Source organism: Macadamia integrifolia, unplaced genomic scaffold, assembly GCF_013358625.1.
Source record: "Macadamia integrifolia cultivar HAES 741 unplaced genomic scaffold, SCU_Mint_v3 scaffold2195, whole genome shotgun sequence".
Taxonomy (NCBI): Eukaryota; Viridiplantae; Streptophyta; class Magnoliopsida; order Proteales; family Proteaceae; genus Macadamia; species Macadamia integrifolia.
Window position 1 is genome coordinate 1,721 of NW_024868564.1, and position 20,302 is coordinate 22,022.

Genomic DNA, 20,302 nt, shown 5'->3' on the forward strand with positions numbered 1-20,302 from the left:
GAAATCCCACAACTTGCCCATCTTGTCTGCTATCAATCCAATCCAACTAAATATGGTAAGGGTTTGAACACCGGATGGTAGTCTATGTAGCATACCCTGATAAAAATATTTATGGACATCTATCCAATTATGAGTTTTTGCAAATCTCACAAAAGATTGAGGGGCACATTTCATCTTCCAATACAAACACATCACAGCGGATCAAGAATCTAGAACTCCATAAAATAGGGGGATGTGTTAATAAAAGGAAGAAAGAATACTTACCGAGGGTGTGTGTCTGTGCCTACATAGAGGTGCAAAAAAACCGCGCTGCCACTGCAGTGAAGATGCTAGTGTGCGGTGTCTCATTGGTCGCGCCCACTAGCCTATACATATGCCAAATCTCTCGCTCTAAAAACAATATCCTTTCGTGATTGTTTTTAATTGCATATTTTAGGGTTGCTGTCCGTTGGTTGCCTTTGTGGCTTGTATATTTGTTCTCTTTTATTATGTTTTATAACTAATCTTTTTCTTTTAACCCGAATATTATCGGAGACCAAGGAAGATCCTAAAGTTTTATTAAGCATAATGAAAATAATAAAATATTAAAAGGGGGGACATAGCCCGCCTAACCCCAACCGCGAAAGAAAACAACACTGCCTTACACTCATTAGAACACGAGACCCATACCAAAAAAAAACTAGAAGGAAATTATAATCTGAATATTGGCATACTAGCTTTGTCTTTTCGAACAATGATACTTAGGCTTTGTACTGTGACGTTCTAAAAAATGGATTCTGTTGTTTTTCCATTTTTTTGGAATAGAAACAGGGTAAAAACTGTATGGTAAGTCCGATTCAATTTCTTATTTTTTTGAAATGAATCGGATACTTTCAAGGTTTTGAAGTCCCTATTTTTGGAGCATGAAAAACTTGTCTTTCATTCTCAAAATCGATTCTGAGCGAAAGGCGGAGAAACAATTAGTGTTTTTAAGTGACGACGGGCAAAAGTGGTATCTTGTTCAATCCTACAAAACCTTAGCCTCTTGTAACATCCCAATGTTTGACGTTTAGGGGAAGGAAATCTCAGCTGCCTTCTTCTTCTTCTTCTTCTTCTTCTTCTTCTTCTTCTTCTCTCTCTCTCTCTCTCTCTCTCTCTCTCAACTGGAAGAAGAAACTTCAGGAACCAGAAAGTGGCGAAGAAAAGAATTGAAATCAAGCAAGGCCTTACTCCAATGAATTTGAGCCCGATTTTACACTTTTCAGGTATGGACATCGACTGTACCGATTATGATGGATTTATGGTGCAAGAAAGCGAGATGGATTTCTTTAATGAGGGAAACGAGATGGGTTTTTGGTATTTCAATTAAGCTACAGAGATTTATCTGGGTTTGAAGGATAGAGAGGCGAAATGCAATTGCAAGGCAGGGGCAGCCATTTTCCTTCTCTGATTTCCTTTTCTCTTTTCTTTTCTCTCAACTCTCAAGCATTTATGAAAATAGTCTTAATTAGTTGGAGCAAGGTGGGTTGTTTTTAGAAAAGGGTCATTCCATCCTTCACATATAAAATTTGTGTGTTCAAAAGATGAAGCTTAGCTGCTTTGTTACCCTTTTTGAGTCAAACGATATGGGATGTGGTTGTTTCTGGAGAGAGTAATTAATTCTGTTCTTCTGGTTTTGTGTTTGTTCAGTGTTGGTTTTTGAAAACACTTGCAGATTGCAAGTTCAGAAATCTTTCTGAATTTGAGATTAAGATATGAAATCCAACCTAAACTTGAACACCATTAGATAAGAAACTGCCGGTTACAGAAAATGGTAATCCATTGTTTGAAAACTCTTTTAGCCTTGACTATCATTTTTTCTATTATAGTTTCATCTAAGAGTTCGTGGCTTTGAATTGACCGCCATCTAAATTGAGAAACAAAATCCTTTTGAATATCCTATCCCCCTCAAACTCAAACCCATGAGCAGATTGAACATGTAGTAAATACAGAGTTTGCCTTAAGAATTGAGGGGAGGAAAGACTAGGTAGTGATGTTGCCCACTTGCACCCTCTTGTTAAAGGATAGTGAAGAGATAGTCATTTCCTTAAGAATATCAGTGATAAGAATGATGGAGAATGGTGTAAGTGGTATTTTATGTAATTATTGGTTTCACAATAAAAAAATGTTCCTGTTAAGTGCGAACCATACAAGTTCTTGTTTCTTCTTGGTTATAGAAATTTTTTTTTTTTTAGCGTTACCATAAAACATTTAAGGTGTAGAATCACTCCAAAAACACCATAATACAAAAAACTGTGCTGGACCCAGAATCAATTTTCTAAAATAGAAACGTTACAATGCAGAGCCTTAAAGCTCTTGGGAGACTCTGATTAGCATGGAACAACACATTGGCAGAAGCTTCACACGACAAGTTACCTAGCCAATCGAAAGCCCGATTGCTCTCATGAAACAAGAAAGAGATTTGTGCACTAAGGGAGTTGCTACGAGAGAGGATTCCTTGAAAGCAATATCAACAACTTCACGAGTTGCAATTTCTCTTAGATACACAATGAACAATATAGGATTGAGTCTGAGTTAATATAGAAACTATAAAGACCCAAATCTACACACAAACGCAGACCATCTCTTAAGGCTCTTAATTCCGCCACTGGAGCACACTCAATAATAATTATATAACTATTAATAAAAAAAAAAATCACTATTTATCAAAACAAGTTATAAAAAAATAATGGTTTTTTCCTTTTTTCTGTGAGTAAAAACAATAGTTGATTGGCCCTGCAACGCTAAATTTACTCGGTTATCACATTTGTAACATTAATATAAGAGATACCAAAACATATTATATTTTTTCTTGTCCTGACTAGACATGACTATAAAAAAAAATGGGGCCAAAATTGATTGTCCTTCAACTACTCCACAATGTAAGTCAAAGTTGATCTTTCTGAGTATTTGAATTTTCTACTTTTGGGGATGAGTTTCAGGCCAAGTGGCAAGTAGATAGGTATTGGGCTCCAACGTAACTCCAGGGAAAATTGAAGTTTCAACCCTCGTACCCAGTAACCCTTGTCTCGCCCTAGTGTTGGTCTTGCACAAAAGAAATTTCTACTTCTTGCTTGATGGGAAGTTTGATGAGAGCGGCATGGTGGGTTACTTGTTTCTTGTCATCTAGTTTCATAGTCATTTGGAATTCAATTGTTGTGTTGAGTGTCTTATATTTTTCTATTCTCCACGTATATTTTCAGATCAGCAAAACATAAATTAAAAAATAAATAGAAATGTTCAGGATTTATGTCCAATCATATCCTTAGAAGGCTACAAAAGAAATAGAAAATGATGACTCTAAACAGGATTTATGTCCAGTCCTCCTTAGAGGGCTACAAAAGAAATAGAAAATGATGATTCTAACCTCCACCTCCGGCATTGCCATCAAGAGGAAAAGAGAACATCATTCATAAACCAGAAAACTGGCAATCTGAAAATTAATGGAAAAGATACCTTGACCATTCCTGAGCATACCACTTGATCTTATCATGAATAAAAGATAGGGACATTTCCCAATTATCAGATTAACTTCTCATCAAAGCTATCGTGAGTAAAAACATCTGCTATCGTGTTAACTTCCCTATAGCAGTGGCAAGTTATCTAAGATGTATAGTCAAATATGGGACAACATCACATTTGAAGTTAGGAATAAAATCCTTTTTTTTTCCAGCCCACCGGAAAAACACCTCCAGCCCTTGCATGACCTAGGTTACCATAACTGCTGGCAATATTTAAGTTTACCCACCTCACTTCCTGAACTGTCCATTGCCTAAGTGAATCTGTGTGAAGTTTCATAGGTTTGAAATAAAAAGCTCTTATACTGAATGAATCGAACAAGGCCCAACAGACCCTACACACACCTCTTGGATGCTTTGAAATATGGATTTTAATAGCACCCTCATCTCCATTGTAGCACCATCGTATCACCTGGAATTTCACTCCAACCAAATATGAGAAAAGTTACAATGGGTAATAACCCCAAGGGGGTTGTCGAGTTGGCAAGGGATCGTCGTCTCAAGAAATGTGTGGTTTTGAGTTCAACTCTTCATACTTCCTTGGGGTCACTCACATGGGGGTATTTAATGATCTTCACCGCTTTCAATGAAAATTGAATGGTTCTCATTCAACCCCGGTATAACCCAATCTATGCGATTGTAGGGTCAAGATGGGCCCATGGGACGATACCCACCATTATAAAAAAAAAAAGAGCTACAATGGGTAATATTGCTTTCCAAATCTCCTTTAAAGGAGTAATCAAAGGCTTTCATTGCAACAAAGAAAAATTAAGGAATAGAAGAGAAAGCATGGGCATCTTTGATCAAAGAACTTAAAAAATTCTATCACTATACCCACAAAGAAAGTGCATTCAAGAAAAACATGGAAACAACTTCCATTAGTACAAGATCATAGATTGCATCTTAATTAAATCTTAAAACTATTAGAGTTCCACGCATCGAAACTTTATCATCTTATGATAAAGAATTAAGGATCAAATACCAAACAAAGTTAGAATAACAAATAAGCAAACCTTTATTCCACACCATGGCCGCCCAAGGAACTGAAGTCGATTTAGTCCTCAAACCCTCCTAAGGCGACTAGATGGAAAGTCGCCAAATTGAGAGAGGGAGCAAACTCTTGAATCTACGACAGAAGTTGAGATAGAAACCATTGAAATCAACGTGCATAACACTTAACATCCTTATTTTAGTTATACTAAGTTTATTTATCTATTATTTCTTCACTAGCCAACATTTAGCTCCATACATCATTGCTGATCTATAATTGTCCTTTAAAATTTTCCTTCAAATTTGACAAGAATACGTCAATCATACGACATTCTAGATGTTACCCTCCACTTCATCTATTCTATTTTAAATCTTTATTCAATATCATCCTCTACTTCTCCTTTATTTATCATTGAACCATAGGTACGTAAATTTTCACTTTGTAGAAATGGTTTTTCCTTGCCAATTCTATCCTAACTACAGTTTTTGAACCCTTTTTCTTAGTGGAGATTCTTGATACAAGTCAGTAAGCTTTGTCTTCTAAAAGTTCCCAACTACCAACATGGAGCGAGAAACAAACAAGGTGGTTTAAACGAGAGTACTCTTATAATATTTCATATCATTGGGTACCACTCTCCTTATACTTACTTCACTTGATGATCCTTCTTTCTAGACTTATAAAGCGTGTCTCCTTGGTGATTCAGTATTCTCCAAACCTTAGTGAGAATCACCCCCAAAGTTATGTGGATCGAACCGCCTAGACTACACTCTTAGTTTCTTAAGTTAAAGGAAACTTTGATCGAATCCTACTCGGGAGAGTGTTTCCAATGATTAAAATACGTTATAAGAGTATTCCAATTTAAACTACAAACAAGTTTACAAGTTAGATTGTGGCATTCCTAATTGTGCTCCATCTATTTCCTACATGATGAGGGGATGCAGCTGATATAATAGGATAGAATCGGCTACCTTTGACATTATCTATATACTCGAATTACGTGATCCTTTTGATATACCAAAAGATACTGTATCATGGGGTGTGGTTTCGCTGCCATTACTTGTGACTACAAACGAGGTTAGACAACTAGCCATGGGGTGCATGAATCCATGCAGTGAGTGTGTTCATAAGTGTAGTGCAAGAAGCGACCATCGATCGATCTCAGAATGCCATAACGTATGCAGACCTCCCCAAGGGTGTTGGCTTAATAATGGACATCCTCGTCTTATGATTGTACTCCAGGAACTCTGTACAGGAAGCGACCATCGTCTGATCCCAGAGTATTTAGTATGACGTGCACAGACCTCCCCGAGAGTCCTGGCACGACAAGGAGTGCCCTCATTAGATGATTTCACTTCAAGCACGATGCATGATGCAGTTAACACATGCAATTACAAACATGGGTTAGCCAAATATGTTTTTGAACAAACGATTATGAGGGGAGAACGTTCCTGCATTTAATGTAGCATCTAGTGTTGGAAGTTTGACATCAATCTCTGGTGGACTAGCCACTATAAGAGTAACAGCCGGGATTTGGCCCTCTTTCGGGCTTCCATGGGTCCCGTACCACTGAATCCCTGCTTAGAGATACGTGGGGACCTATTTCGTAGAGGTTCTCTTTACCTTAGGAGTTTTCTAAGAGGCATATCAATGATGGTCCAATATCAGAGATTGGAAAACATAAGATTAGGAGTCGCCACTTAAGTTTAGGGTCTAGGACCTGATGGTTAGGGTCGATTCATAAGGAAAGGGTACAAAAATTGGTCTGATCCAGAGATAAGGGTAAGTGTTAGATTATGGATTTGTGAAGGTGTTAAGCACCTACTCCACTCAGTTGGACCGGTCTTCCCACTAGACGCTTAAGAACGAGCATTCTCCCCGAATTAATCTTATAATGTATGCTTGGCTAGATTATTTCTATGCTATTATTTACACTACCACATATAAATTAAGAGTCTACATTGTGGCTATTGAGTTAAGAGAATATACCTGAGCTCCATCCCTATTTCGGGTCTAGAGGGCAAAGCCATTGTTATTGTGGACACGAACTTCGATGAGTCTCCTAGATTAGGCGGAGTGGATTTGATTTTGTGCTTTCCTTCCTCGGAGAATTTTACCTTCTTATGACCTTTCACAGCTTTAGAGAAATTTGTTGGAATTTCTGAGAATCATTTAGGAATTTCAGTAGATATCTAGGAATCTATAGAAATCTTAGAGAATTTGGAGAATCCTATGTTTGGGGGGGCTTCTAATAGGTTTGGAAGGTTTCCTATGACTTTATAAAGGCTAGGGATTTTTTTATTTCTTGAGATTTTTTTGCATGAGAATCAAGGCACATGAATTTCAAGGAAATTTGAAGAATATGTAGGTTAGGAAGGTATTTTGAGGGTTCCTATAAGGATTATTAGGATTTTTTAGATTTTTTTAAGGTTTTGGCACATGAATCAAGATAGAAGAATCTAAGAGAATCTTTAGCTGAGGGATGAGGGAGGAGAGAGGAGTCAGGGAGAGGGAAGAGAGGATTTTCCTCAAAATCTTAGAGCTCCCCAGCTCTTGGTGTCTTGGTGTTGGGAATGGAGCAAATGGCTCTATTTATAGGCACATAAGGGAATGGCAATTCGATAATTTTAGAAAATTCTCGTGGGTCTTGTTAGGCTTGGTGGGGTCCATGAGCACACTGGCAGGGCTGCCAAGCTTGGCAGCATCATCATCCCTAGAGGAAAATGTTTCAAACTTTCATGAGATCTAGTTCGATTTTCGCACACCATATATAGTCCGAATCTTCTTTCTAAGCACTACCCAATGGGATGGGTGTTGATGTTTTAAGTTGTATCCAGGTCATTAAAATGTCTAGTTCTAAAGTTCCTACTTTCGATGGTTGTGACGAGTAAGGAAGCATATATCGGACATGAGCCAAAGGACGGCTAGCCTCCGGATCGTCGTAGACAGGCTTTGATTACTGATTTTCTGAAACCAGAATTTTCAAGGAAGGATTCTAGATCGGCTTCTGCTACTAATGATACTAGATCTGTAGAAGGAGGCGAGGATGATCGGGTTAGGGATGCAGAAGAAAATAGGGAGGAGGTGCGACGATCCTACTCTACCGTGGTGGGACGTGCTTTGCCGGAAGTGGAATCTTTGCCCGATCCCATTCACGCTGGAGCCTACACCAAAATCATCATCCCATAAGATGCCTATGAGGAAAGACTACTACGGTTCAGGTTTGCATTGATAGGGAGGACGAACTTTAGATACCTTTCAATGGATGACATTCGAAAGGAGGCAAAGGAGAATTGGAATCTAAAAGGTCGAGTGAAGATGGCTCCTATGGGGAAGGGGTATATTCTTTTTCAATTTGAAAGAGATAGAGACATGGCAGCTATGTGGAGACGAAGTCTTACAAGAATCCGTGGGCAGGTCATCAGATTCCAGCCTTGGAAGGCCGATTTTGATGTTCATGCCAAGAACGTCAAAACCAAGTCGGTATGGATCAGATTCCCTGACCTGCCACTTGAATACTGGCACGAGAAGATTCTACTAATAATGGCTAAGGCATCAGGGAGACCTGTGGCACTGGATAGACGCATTCGATCTGCGGCAATGGGAACCTTTGCGAGGGTCCAGGTAGAGGTCGAGATTGGAGCTACCAGACTCGAAGAAATCCAAGTAGAACGAAGGCAACCAGGAACTAGCGAGACATTTTGGTTCAAACAAAATATTATTTATGAAGATGCCTTGATCAGATGTGGTTTCTACAAAAAAAATGGGACACTCTGTCCATGAATGTAGGGCGAGGAGGGAAGCAGAGACTAGGAAGGAGTCGCAGCGCAAAGAGACTGTTCCAGGGGCGTCCTATGCAGATGAAGAGGATGGCGTCCAGAGCAATGGTCATCGGAAAGAGAGCAGTGGCCACCGGGATGAGCAGATTCCGATGACTAGTGCGTCTAATTTGGAAAGATTTTCTTTCCTTTCGAAGGAACGATCTCCTTCCTTTTTTGAACCGCACACTTTAAGGAACATTGAAGGAAAATCAGTTATGAATAATTTGAATGGAGACATACAAATCTGCCTTCCATTAGAAGAAGAAAGGAATAAGGAAGGGAATATTCTAGAGGGGTGCGTTTTTGAACAAATCAATGAAGGGGAGAATGACTTAGATGATGGGATGGACTCTATGGCTGGATCGGATAACGGGTTTGTTGGTGGAAATGGGGCCCTTATGGATCACCGTACCTATTCTCAACCCACAGGAAATAACACCTCTTCTCCTCGAGAGGCTGAAAATGACACGAATAGGGCCGTGCACGAGAAGGACTCTTCAAGCCCGATTTACACTGGACATGGCAGTGGTGATCGAGTGATGGCTCCGAGTAGTCATGGCGAGTATCATGGGACGGGTAGGTGCCAACCAATGTAATGGTACAATAATGTCATCTCGTCATTCAATCCCCTCGAGATTAATGGTGGCACGGTGGTGGTTAATCATAAGGAGGTAGAGCAGATAGACAAAACTCTTTGCGAGAGGGAGGCTTTGGATCTGGTTCCTGGAAGACAGGGAAAGGGGAAACACCTGGCCAATACAGAGCAGACTTTGCGAAAGTCTGGCCGTATTGCTTCATCAAAAAATAGTAAATGAAACCCTCTATTAGAATATTAGAGGGATAAAGAAGGCTGCCGCAAGGTTAGCTTTGAGGAATATTTTAAGGGAAAAAAAGCCTGATTTCCTTTGCATCGCTGAACCTATGATTCACTTCGACGCCTTTCCTATGTTGTTCTTCAACAAGTTGGGTTTCGACCCTGATTTCATCCATAACGAGCGAGCAGGCGGCATCTCAAATCTATGGCTGATTTGGCGAAGAGGTGTAGCAAAGCCTATTATGCTATCGTCTTCTGAGCAGCAAATCTCTGTCTCTGTGCAATGGGCTCAGGAAATTTTCATCTTATCTATAGTGCACGCAAAATGCCTAAGAGCTGCTAGAAGAGAATTGTGGACTGACTTGGTGGCAACCCATCCTGGGTCGAATACTCCTTGGATGATTTTTGGAGACTTCAATGCCACCCTTCTCTCCACTGAAAAAAGGGGGCCGGGAATTTTCAACTTAGGGTCAGCGGAAGATTTTGGCGCAATGTGGATACATGCTCGCTAATCCAAGTTCCTTCGCAGGAAGGAAAATCACATGGGCTAATAACAGGAGAAGGGGCCATGTGTCTGCAGTGCTCGATCGAAGCTTTTGCAATGATGCTTGGATTTCTTTTTTTCAAGAATGTCACCAATTCGTCTTGCAGACAGTGGCGTCAGACCATGCTCCCATTCTGGTGGTGTCTGAAGGTTCTGAAAGACCAAAAAACTGTCATTTTCGATTCCAGAGGTTCTGGACAGAACACAAGGGCTTTCTAAATGCAGTTAAGACCTCCTGGGAGAACGACATTTTTGGATTGCCAATGCTAGTTATGGCTCAAAAATTAAAAAGATTAAAAGTCTTCCTGTGCTCCTGGGCGAAAGAAAATTTTCCAAATTTTAATTTGGAGATGATGGAGGAAAAAAAATGCATGGAGGAGATCCAGGCCGAAATTAACAGAGATGGGATAAACGACTCAATTTATGCCAAAGAAGCTGATGCAAAGACCAGATACCTGAAGGCCATGCAAAATTATGAGAAATTGTGGGCTAAAAAATCTCGTTCTAGATGGAGAGATCAAGGAGATAGATGCTCAAAACTTTTCACATCTTAGTGAAGATGCGGCGAATGAAGAACTCCATTAAATCTCTGAAGATGGATGATGGGACCCTGATCTCTGATAAAGCACAAATCAAGGAATACGTCATGGGATATTATGAGCTTTTTCACAAAGGTACTCCCCTGACCAATCACATGGATTTATTGCAATGCATTCCAAATGTTTTGGAAGAATGGGATAGAGATCGATTAGATGGTATTCCATCTAACACTGAGATCAAGGGTGCGGTGTGGGATCTTGATCCAGATAGTGCTCCTAGTCCAGATGGATTTCCTGGAGCTTTTTATAAATCATGTTGGGACATCATATCTTCAGATGTCTGCAAGGCTATCAGATGGTTTTTCAGAACCGGTTTCATGCCTTACGGAATTAATAATAATTTCCTGGTCTTGATTCCTAAAATTGAAGGAGCACTATCCCTGGAAAAATTCAGGCCGTTGTGCATGGGAAATTTTTTTTGCAAAATAATATCAAAGGTCCTGGCCATGCGATTATCGTGTGTTCTTCCAAAAATTATTTCTGAGGAGCAGGGGGCCTTCCAGAAAGGAAAGATCATTCATTCCAACATATTTCTGGCCTCGGAGCTGGCCAACATGATGTTTGCATCCACAAGAGGAGGAGGTATGGGTTTAAAAATTGATATCCAGAAGGCGTTCGATACCATCTCTTGGAATTTACTTTCCATGTTCTGAGGAGATTAGGCTTCTCTGAAAAATGGATCTCTTGAATCCATCAGATCCTTACTTCTGCTAGAATATCAGTTCTGCTAAATGGTGGCCCTGTTGGATACTTTGGTGTGGAGAAGGGTCTGAGACAAGGAGATCCGATCTCGCCGATGCTGTTTATAATTGCTGAAGAGGTTCTTTGTAGAGGCTTATCTGAGCTTCTAGCCAATAACAGCATTAAAGCTCTATCGGGTCCCCGTGGTGGTATTATCCCTACACATATTCTATTTGCCGATGACGTATTTATCTTCTCAAATGCATCCATCAGGTATGTTAAAAATCTCTATATTTTTCTCTCTAAATACCAGAGCTTCTCCGGCCAGAAAATAAATTTAGACAAAAGCAAGCTTTTCTTGGGATCTATTCCTGCCCCTAGAAAGCAAGCCATTGCGGAAGAGCTTGGTATCTCTATTTTTCACTTCCCCACCCGCTATTTGGGGGTCGAGATATTTAAGGGAAGGGTGAAAAAGGAGTCGCTAATCCCCATTCTGGATAAAGTTAAAGGGCAGCGAGCATGATGGAAAGGGAAGATTTTGTCCATGGCTGGATGAGTGGAATTGGTCCGCTCTATGATCTTGGGAATGATGAACCATAGTTCAGCCGTATATTGGTGGCTTTCATCCCTCATTGCAACAATGGAGAGGTGGATGAGGAATTTCATTTGGACAAGTGAGATTGATACTGCAAAAAAAATATCAGTCAGATGGGATCTGTGCTGTAGGCCTAAGGATGAAGGTGGGTTGGGGCTGCGAAGGCTCAGAGACATAAACAAAGCCATGCTCTGTAATATGGTTTGGAGGGTCCAGCATAAGAAATCCATAGCATGCAATTTTTTAAGGGCGAGATTCCTGAGGGGTGATGGCTCCTTCAAAAAGTCCTATAAGCCTTCTTCGATTTGGCCTGGCTTTAGGAATATGTGGGAGTTCGTGGCCTCTAAAGAAGCTTGGACGATTGGAAATGGGAACAACATTAATTTCTGGTCAGATAAATGGTTGGGTGGAAAATCCATCCTAGAGCTAGTTGGCCTGGAGGGAGAGTCGACTCTTCACTGCAAGGGAAAGGTCAGCGACTTCATTGACAATTTCAAATGGAAATTGCCAAATATTATTTCCCCTTTGCTGCATGATATCTTTGAGAAAATTCGAACTATTAAAATTCCCTCTTATTCTTGTGAAGATATGTGCCTGTGGAGTCTATCTTCTGATGGGATTTTCAACTCTAATTCTTCCTGTGAAGATATTAGGATCCGTACCCGAAAGTGCCATGGTTCTCTCTGATTTGGGGCAAAAAGGTGCAGCCTAGGGTGTCTATCTTTAGTTGGAGAATGGTGCACGACAAGCTCCCTACAGATGACGCTGTTCAGAAGAGGGGCATAGCCTTTGTCTCTAAATGCAGCTTATGTGGAATGGAGGCTGAGACATCGACTCATATTTTCCTTCAATGCTCCTACTCAGAGGATTTATGGCTCTTTTTTTGTGGGTGCTTCAATGTTCCATGGAAGAAAGCTAGAACCATGGCCGATTTCCTCAAATGGTGGAGAAGAAAACAGAAATCTGTTTGCTGCAAAGAGGCGTGGATCATGGGGTTACTAACAATGGCTGATCATATTTGGCGCAAAAGAAATAGTAGAAGGCATGATGGCAAGGCAAGACCGGCAAGATAGCTGAAGCAGATGATTCTAGAGGATATACAGTCCGCTAAGCCTCACACCAAAGGTGAAGTTAAGACAACGACTGACCTCATTTGCTGTAGGAAGCTTGGTATTCCGATTCAGCGTTCTCCCCCTCAATCGATCTTAGAGGTTTTCTGGTGCAGGCTCGAGGTAAATTGGATTAAATTGAATTTTGACGGAAGCTCAAGGGGGAACCCAGGTCGCGCAGGTGCAGGCGGGATTTTTCGTGATCACAGGGGAGGCATTCTTCAATCCTATAAAATTTTTATGGTAGTCTCGGAAGTCTTCGAAGTTAAAGTCGAAGGCCTTATGGTGGGGCTAATGCGAGCTAGGGAGCTGGGCATTACATGTCTGTGGGTAGAGACGGATTCTAGTGCTGTTGCAATCTCTATCCAGCAAAAGAAAATTCCATGGTTTGCATTGCAGAGATGGATCTTTCTGCAACCATATTTAGAGAGTATCACATGGAAAATAACTCACAACTTCAGAGAAGCGAACTCAATTGCCGACTACCTGGCTAGAGATGCGGCGAAGATAGGGATATCAGCCACAAATATCGATTTCCCTACCTACATTAAGGATCTTATCAGAAGAGATGCCGAGGGCAGGCCAAACTACAGATTTGATTAGTGCGCTTCTCTTTCCTCTACTAATGGAAATGCCGAAGGTGGGGGTCAGGGAACCGATTTTATTTTTGCTTCAATCTATTTTTTCAGTTTGATGTAGCTCTGTAAATTTTTCCCATTTTTCTTCATTTTAATATAATGATTTTCTAGCGAAAAAAAAAATGTCGAGTTCTCCTCTGACTAAGAGCGTAGGTCATATCCACGTCCTATAAATCATAATTGTTGAGGGCAAGTAAAAAAAATTGGTGTCTACAGCATTCTTGTAGGTGGAGGGTGTATGACATTTTTAGCTTTGCTTTATTGAGCAACTAGTTTTGGATGTCTTTCATGTACATTCCATTCTCCATTTGATTCTTATCTTTATATAAATATAAAAAATTATGAAAAAAAAAAAAAAAAAGAGTACTGACTATTTCTTCTCATGAAGGCTTGAAGAAGTTGGCTTGAATACCTTTGTCCACAATACTCCACACCGCCCCAGCAATCACTAGAAGACTAAGAGCCATACCTAGAATCCCAAGTCCCCAGTTAATGATCCACATTATGGTATATCGTTTAGGTTTCTTCATTATAATCCACATAAAACATGGATAAGCTAGTGTGATAGGTAACGCGATCCCTCCAAGTAGACCTGCCAAGCTTGTCAAGACTGGGAGAGCAACGGCTGCAAAGAAAGCCAAACATCCAAAGAAAGCCCGGATCCCTCTGCGTACCCACCTTGGGCATGGCTTGTTCTTGAAACTAATGTATGCCAATTCCAAATTGTCAAAGACGGGCATAGCATATATCTGGAAGGAGCTCAGGCAGTTGATCACAACAAGAATGCTTGTCAATGCCACCATTACCTTTGAGGTTTTATTTCCATGAAATTTGTACAAGCCGTTCAACATCCCATAGTGCTTAGGTATCTGTCATGGGAGAATCAGGTTCGAATGAAATGTCAAATAAAAAAGAAAGAATGTGTTCTAGACTCTTCAAAGTAAATAATTTTACAAAAGGGTCCTTCTATGCATCACCATGCCTACTGAAGTATAACGCTTCACTATTTGTCATTCGACAATAAATAGATTAGTCCATGAGATAGAAGACCCCACATACATCTCAATGGCCAAATTTTAGTCCAAATTAAGAGGAACGTTGTTCAAGCTCTTATTTAAGGTTTTAGTAAAATTATCAAAAATCCATCAAATAGAGTAAATATAAAATCACATCTTTTATAAATACAACGACTTAGCTGAACTTATAACAGTGAAACGCTTGTTCGGTTCTACATCACATGACTAAGTCATGTACTACCATGTGGCAAATGGTGAAGCATTACACTATAGGTATAGTGACCAGAAATAAAACTCTTTTTTTACTTAAAAAAAAATACCCTTCATAGAAACACATAACTAAAAAATGAGAAATAGGAATCGTCATTCAAAAATCAGTTAAAATTGTTAAGTTTGCTTATACAAAGCTAGAGTAAACTTACCAAGTTCCCATATGCCCAGTAGCCTCCTATTGCAAGGGGATATAAGCACACTGCAATGAGAAGATACGCAAATTTCACCCCTTTCCACATTGGCACCTGAGCTGAATGTTTTAGGGTAGAAGGCATTGTACCCTATTTGGCCATTTACAAGAAAAGATATTTTCAATATTGTAATTACACTTATACTAATATGAACGTAGAAGAAGAAAAACAAAATTTTTTATGTTTTAAAATTTAAAAACTGGAAGAGTGTCTCCTGATACCAAGGGTTCCAGAAAACTTCTAAGGGTTTAAGGGTTGCTTATAGGGTGTTAATTTCAGGCCTGCACCAATAGGCCTAAATGAAAAAACTTGAGACGGGGCGCTTGAGCCCGGACCAAATAATAGTTGGTCATTTCCAGTGCAAGGTTCCAACATGATTGGAATCGGTGGATTAGTAGCCGAACTCAGTCCAACATGTTTAAAGCCCATTTAGAGCCTGCTTAGTACTTGTTTAGAGTCTATTCACTCAGCCTGCCACGTTTAAAAACTGTTTAAAGTATGTTTAGTCTGTAGAGATAAATGTCTCATTGGCCCATTTAAAGCCCGTCTAAGGCCCTCTTAGCCTAATTATTAGTAATCCAATTGAAGACGGGTACCCAACAAACCGTTTATAAATGGGACCATGCCTAGTTATGCGGATAGATTACTTAAACAGACTGATTAGGGTGCAAGGTCCTAAAATGGGAGAGGCCAATTAGGCCTAACTAAAACATATCCGACCTGACTGATTGACACCCCTAATTATTAGATTTGATAGGAGGATGAAAACTTCATGCACCACTAAATTATGCTAATAACTAGAGAGAGAGAGAGAGAGAGAGAGAGAGAATTTTTTTTTTTTTTTTATTTTTATGATAACACATACCTGGATCTCAAGCACAAGGTTGTGACCTCTGAAAGCGAAAGCAATGATACCAATAGCATTGAGGATACTAAATGCCTTAGCGGTCTCAGTCTTATAAGGTTGCAATGGCTTATAAGAAGCACCGTCGACTCTACCGTAAACTATGGAAGCAACCCATAGCATGGTACAATAGGTGATAGCTGTGATGGCACCAATGAAGGAGACACAAGCAATAGAGTTCAAATTGGGTAGCTGAGCCATAACAATGGCACATAACGTAAAGACCAAAAACCACTCGACTGTTGTAAGGGGCTTGGCGAGGCATGTGTCCCCACAAAGGGTTTGGAAGAAATGCTTCATGGTTTCACCACCAAGGGTTATCAGTGCTATACATGTTCCACCCGATAAGTACATGATGGGAAATAAAGCCATCAACTTCCCTCGCTTTACACCTGAGACAACAAACCACAGGTTAAGATTGATTATTCACTAATTCCATCATTTCTTTGTTAAGTATAAATCAAATAAAAAGAACCATAGGACAAACATGAGAATGAATCACCATATTTTTTTCAAGTTTAAAGGCTATTGACTATTACATAGTAGACCCACATAGGGGCCAAGTACAAATCCACGAAGAAGTCAATAGGGCTTTAAGACCACATTTCTTGGAAAGTAAAGAAATTGGTATAAACTGAGTACTGATACACTTGAGAGGAGTTGATCAAGTGACCAACCCTCAGATAGATACTCCATTGAGCACTGCAAACTGCAAGACCAAGGCCTAGGTGTAATAGTCACCAAATTTGTGCTTTAGAGAATGGAAATTTAGAATTATATTTTACCATCCTTTGGATTTATAGGTAATTATATCTTCTCCTACTAGTGATGTGATTTGATGGAATAAGCTAGAAAACTTGGTTCACCAAGGGTGATGTGCACTTTGGGATTAAGATTCTTTCCCATGATGTTCTCCTAGAAAACTTTTTATCATTTTCTCTTCATAATGTCATTTTGCTATGGAAAAGTTTTCACGATGCATCCATTATTATTTAGAGCATTGAGGACTAACATTCTCCTTTTTATATAGGAACCCTTTTGAGTTTGATAAGGTGATAATGGAGACACAAAATCTCTTTGCGGTAGTGTGGTGAAATGAAACTCTATTCTTGTTATTAAAAAAATGTTATCATCATAGAAATTGTTAAGCGCACAACTCAGAGCGGTGCACTAGGGCTGGATATTCATTTTTTAGAAGCGAAAATCTAAAATGATGCAAATAAGAATAGAATTGCAAATAAACAATCACATGATGCAAAAGATTTACATGGTTTTTAAGATTGTTTGTCCACAGTGAGATAAGGTTTACGACCAATGGAGAATATGATTGCATATGTTCATCCTCGCACATTTAGAGCTCAATATTCTTGTAAATTGTTATTCTTCTACAATGTAAAAAACGTATGTAGTTGGAGGGAGAGAGAGAGAGAGAGAGCCTTAGTCGGCTTTACAAGAATATAAGGTAAACTTTACTAATAAAGAGAGATCCACACATTGTAGAATCCTTGTTAAGATGGTAACCTAAATATTGAGTTACCATACAATATGGATACTCAATATTTGATCAATAATGTCTCGCTTAGATTACAGAGCAAAACATCTCACTACAAATATATAGCAGAATCCTATATAATCACATAGGATTTGGATCCATTGCAGTACTCCATGTGCCTAAGAGGTACTAGTGAGGAAAAAGATGGATACAAAATAGGAGAAAAAAAAAAAAAAAAAAAAAAAAAAAAAAACAGGAGAAAGAGATAGATACAAAACCCTCACTGGTATGTCTGCTGAACCAGAGGTCAGAGGATGTTGACTCGATTATAAACCTATCATGCCCCTCAAATCTCGGCTCGTTTACTTAAACGGACGTTCATGGTGCAAGGTTTTCAAGTGATCATGCCTGATTAAGTCCGATTGAGACTAACCCTGCCCGACTGGTTGACTTACCTTGGAGGCTTGGAAGAAAATGAGAGATTAAGGGCAATGCTATTTGGCCCTCCGATCCCTCTTTAGCGGTAAAAGTCAGTGGGGGGTCAGCTATGTCTAATGATTTCAGCATAACCCATCATTTTACTTTTCCCACAGTCAATGTTGACCATCGTACTTAGGACTTTGGAAAGTTGTTAGCGATAGATGAGTCAAATGATCAGAGCTTGATCAGAAAGAATTTCAGCCGTCCGATGGACTCATTGAAAATTAAGATGGTTTTGTTCCCTATTTTAGTGTGACTGACCGTGCAGAATTATGTGTGTACATGAGAGGGATAATCAGTGATCAGATGCAAGATGTACGGAATATGATCATGTAGTATTACATAGAACTTAAAATGGTGGGGGCCAGTAGCTCTTACCAAATGCTGCTTTGGCTAGATGGAGGTATCTGCTGTAGCGTGTCCCATTAACCGATTCGTGGAGTTGGGTGAGTAACCATAAGGTGTATAGCTGCCATACGAAAGCCAACGACAAACTCACAATCCCCCAAGTCCTGTAAAAAAATCACAACCAGTCAACCCCATGGATTCTCAGGAGAGAGAGAGAGAGAGGCGTAAATACCAGCCAAGGATGGTGAAAGCAAGGGGAAGAGACAGGGCTTGAAATCCGATTCCAGAGTTGAGAGAGTGGAATGCTGAGTAGAAGGAGTTGCCATTCCTGGATTCCGTAATGGGGAGCCAATCTTCTAGTTTGCCTCCACCAGGGTTGGGATTGAGCTTCTTCTGGTTGTTGTCGCTGATCATTTGTTCATCGTTGTCGAGGACGATCTCTAGGTCGACGCAGCTGCCTTGCATGGTGGTGACGATCGCTGTCTTCTCCATCATGGGGACCGGACTTTCAAGTGGTGGAGGCGGTGGTGGTGGTGGTGGTGGTGATGGTGATGAGGCAATGAGACGAGAGGGGAAAATCCTTTGGGCATTATTAGCAGTAATGGAACTGTTGAGGTGTGCTGATTGTGATCGGCCCCAAGATGAAGAAAAAGATTTAGGAGGGAGGAACCCATGAGGAACCCATGAACCCTTAACAATCACAATCTCTCTCTCTCTCTCTCTCTCTCTGGCATTCAGAAATAAAGCTATAGAAGCACGGCAGCTTGATAATATATAAAAGAGAGTACTAGATTGACAAAATTTTCTCTTTTTTATTTATTTTTCTTGGGGAGAATAGACTTGGTATGGAAGATGACTAAGACTGACAAAGACTATGTATGAATAGCAGAAAGGGCCGGGCCGCCTGCTCGGAATAAGTAAAGAGAAAGAAGGGGTTGGAGACTTGGAGTAGTTTGGGCCGCGGCAAACGGCCAAACACCACCGTTAAATAGTGATCATGGGCTCCTGGCTAATTGGCTTGGCTACCTTAGACTATAGACTAACTGTACTATAACTCCTACTTATGGATGGCCCCGCCCCTTCCTCGCAGATGCATTGAGGAAAGGAAGCTGGGCTTTTCACGAAGCTTCGTCCCAAGGTCATGGTGAACAGATTTCCATCTAGGCCACTCAGAAGTCAGGGGGAGAAGGAGCTCTCAACTCTTTGATCGAGCAATAAATTTCACTATGTGATAAATAAATAAATATCCATTTTATTTCGAAAAAATATGTAATAACACTATTTAATATATATATATATATATATATATATTCATTCAAAACATGATGGTAGTGATGGATGCTTCCACTCAACTGATGGAAGGAAAGGAAAATTCACCATCATCGTTGAGAGACATTACAGAGAACAATTGGTTGCCTACGCATAAAGGTTACTTTTAAAGGAAAAAGTTCTACATCACTTGACGGACTCACGAACGAACCAACGATCTCACTCCAACAAATTTTGCTATCACAAAATGATGACATCACCATTGTGACATATTAAATCCTTATGGTTTAGATTTTGAAAATGATGGAATTTTCCTAAGATCATGGTGAACAAATTTCCATCTAGGCTACTCAGGGGGAGAAGGGGCTCTCAACCATTTGATTGCGCAATAAATTTCAACATGTAATAAATAATAATAAAAATATCCATTTTATTTGTAAAAAAATATGTAACAACATTATTTAAAGCATTTATATATCACTCAAAACATGATAAAAAATGATTGAATTTCGTAACACTCACCAATAAAGGTTGGAAATTTGTGAGGAGACCAAACTGCTTATGGCCATATCTAAAGTGATGGTAATGGGGGATGTTTCCACTCCATTGGTGAAAGGAAAGGAAAATTCATCATCATTGTTGAGAGACATTTTAGAACAATTGATTGCCCAAACATTAAGATTATTTTTAAAGGAGAAGGTTATACATCACTTGACTCACTCACTCAGGCAAATTTTGCTATCACGGATGATGACGTCACCATTGTGACATATTAAATCCCCATGGGATTCGGTGGGTCTAGTCTCGTATAAAAAGAAAAGGTCATAAAGAAATTTAAAGAAAAAAAAAGATGTTAGAGCAGCTGTCATTGCTTGATGTTGGACTTGGAATTTGAACCTGAACTTTGTTTCTTGGGACGACGGGATTAAAGCTTTGAAGAGGAAGGGTGCCTTTTTTTGACATCCGAGGATGGAGACCGTGGAAATAAGAAAAAGAAAAAAAGA

The 20,302-nt window shown here is 39.8% G+C and overlaps 1 protein-coding gene across 1 annotated transcript; it reads right to left on the reverse strand.

The window, feature by feature from the left end:
* Nucleotides 1-13,626: 13,626 nt before the first annotated feature.
* LOC122066021 (lysine histidine transporter-like 8) lies at nucleotides 13,627-19,188 on the reverse strand. Its single transcript, XM_042629844.1, has 5 exons — nucleotides 18,262-19,188; nucleotides 18,060-18,193; nucleotides 15,671-16,101; nucleotides 14,764-14,895; nucleotides 13,627-14,194 (listed from the first exon to the last, which is right to left on the reverse strand). Exons 1-5 carry the CDS (start codon nucleotides 18,522-18,524, stop codon nucleotides 13,706-13,708), a joined length of 1,449 nt encoding a protein of 482 aa, XP_042485778.1. The 5' UTR covers nucleotides 18,525-19,188; the 3' UTR covers nucleotides 13,627-13,705.
* Between the last annotated feature and the right edge of the window lie 1,114 nt (nucleotides 19,189-20,302).

Bases quoted from the DNA above. Each gene is read 5' to 3' on its own strand.
- LOC122066021 (XM_042629844.1), bottom strand. From the start codon at position 18,524: ATGATGGAGAAGACAGCGATCGTCACCACCATGCAAGGCAGCTGCGTC. The intron at 18,194-18,261 runs GTATTTACGCCT...ATTTTTTTACAG, and splicing joins GCTTTCACCATCCTTGGCTG to GACTTGGGGGATTGTGAGTT. The intron at 14,896-15,670 runs GTATGTGTTATC...ATGGCCAAATAG, and splicing joins ACCTTGTGCTTGAGATCCAG to GGTACAATGCCTTCTACCCT.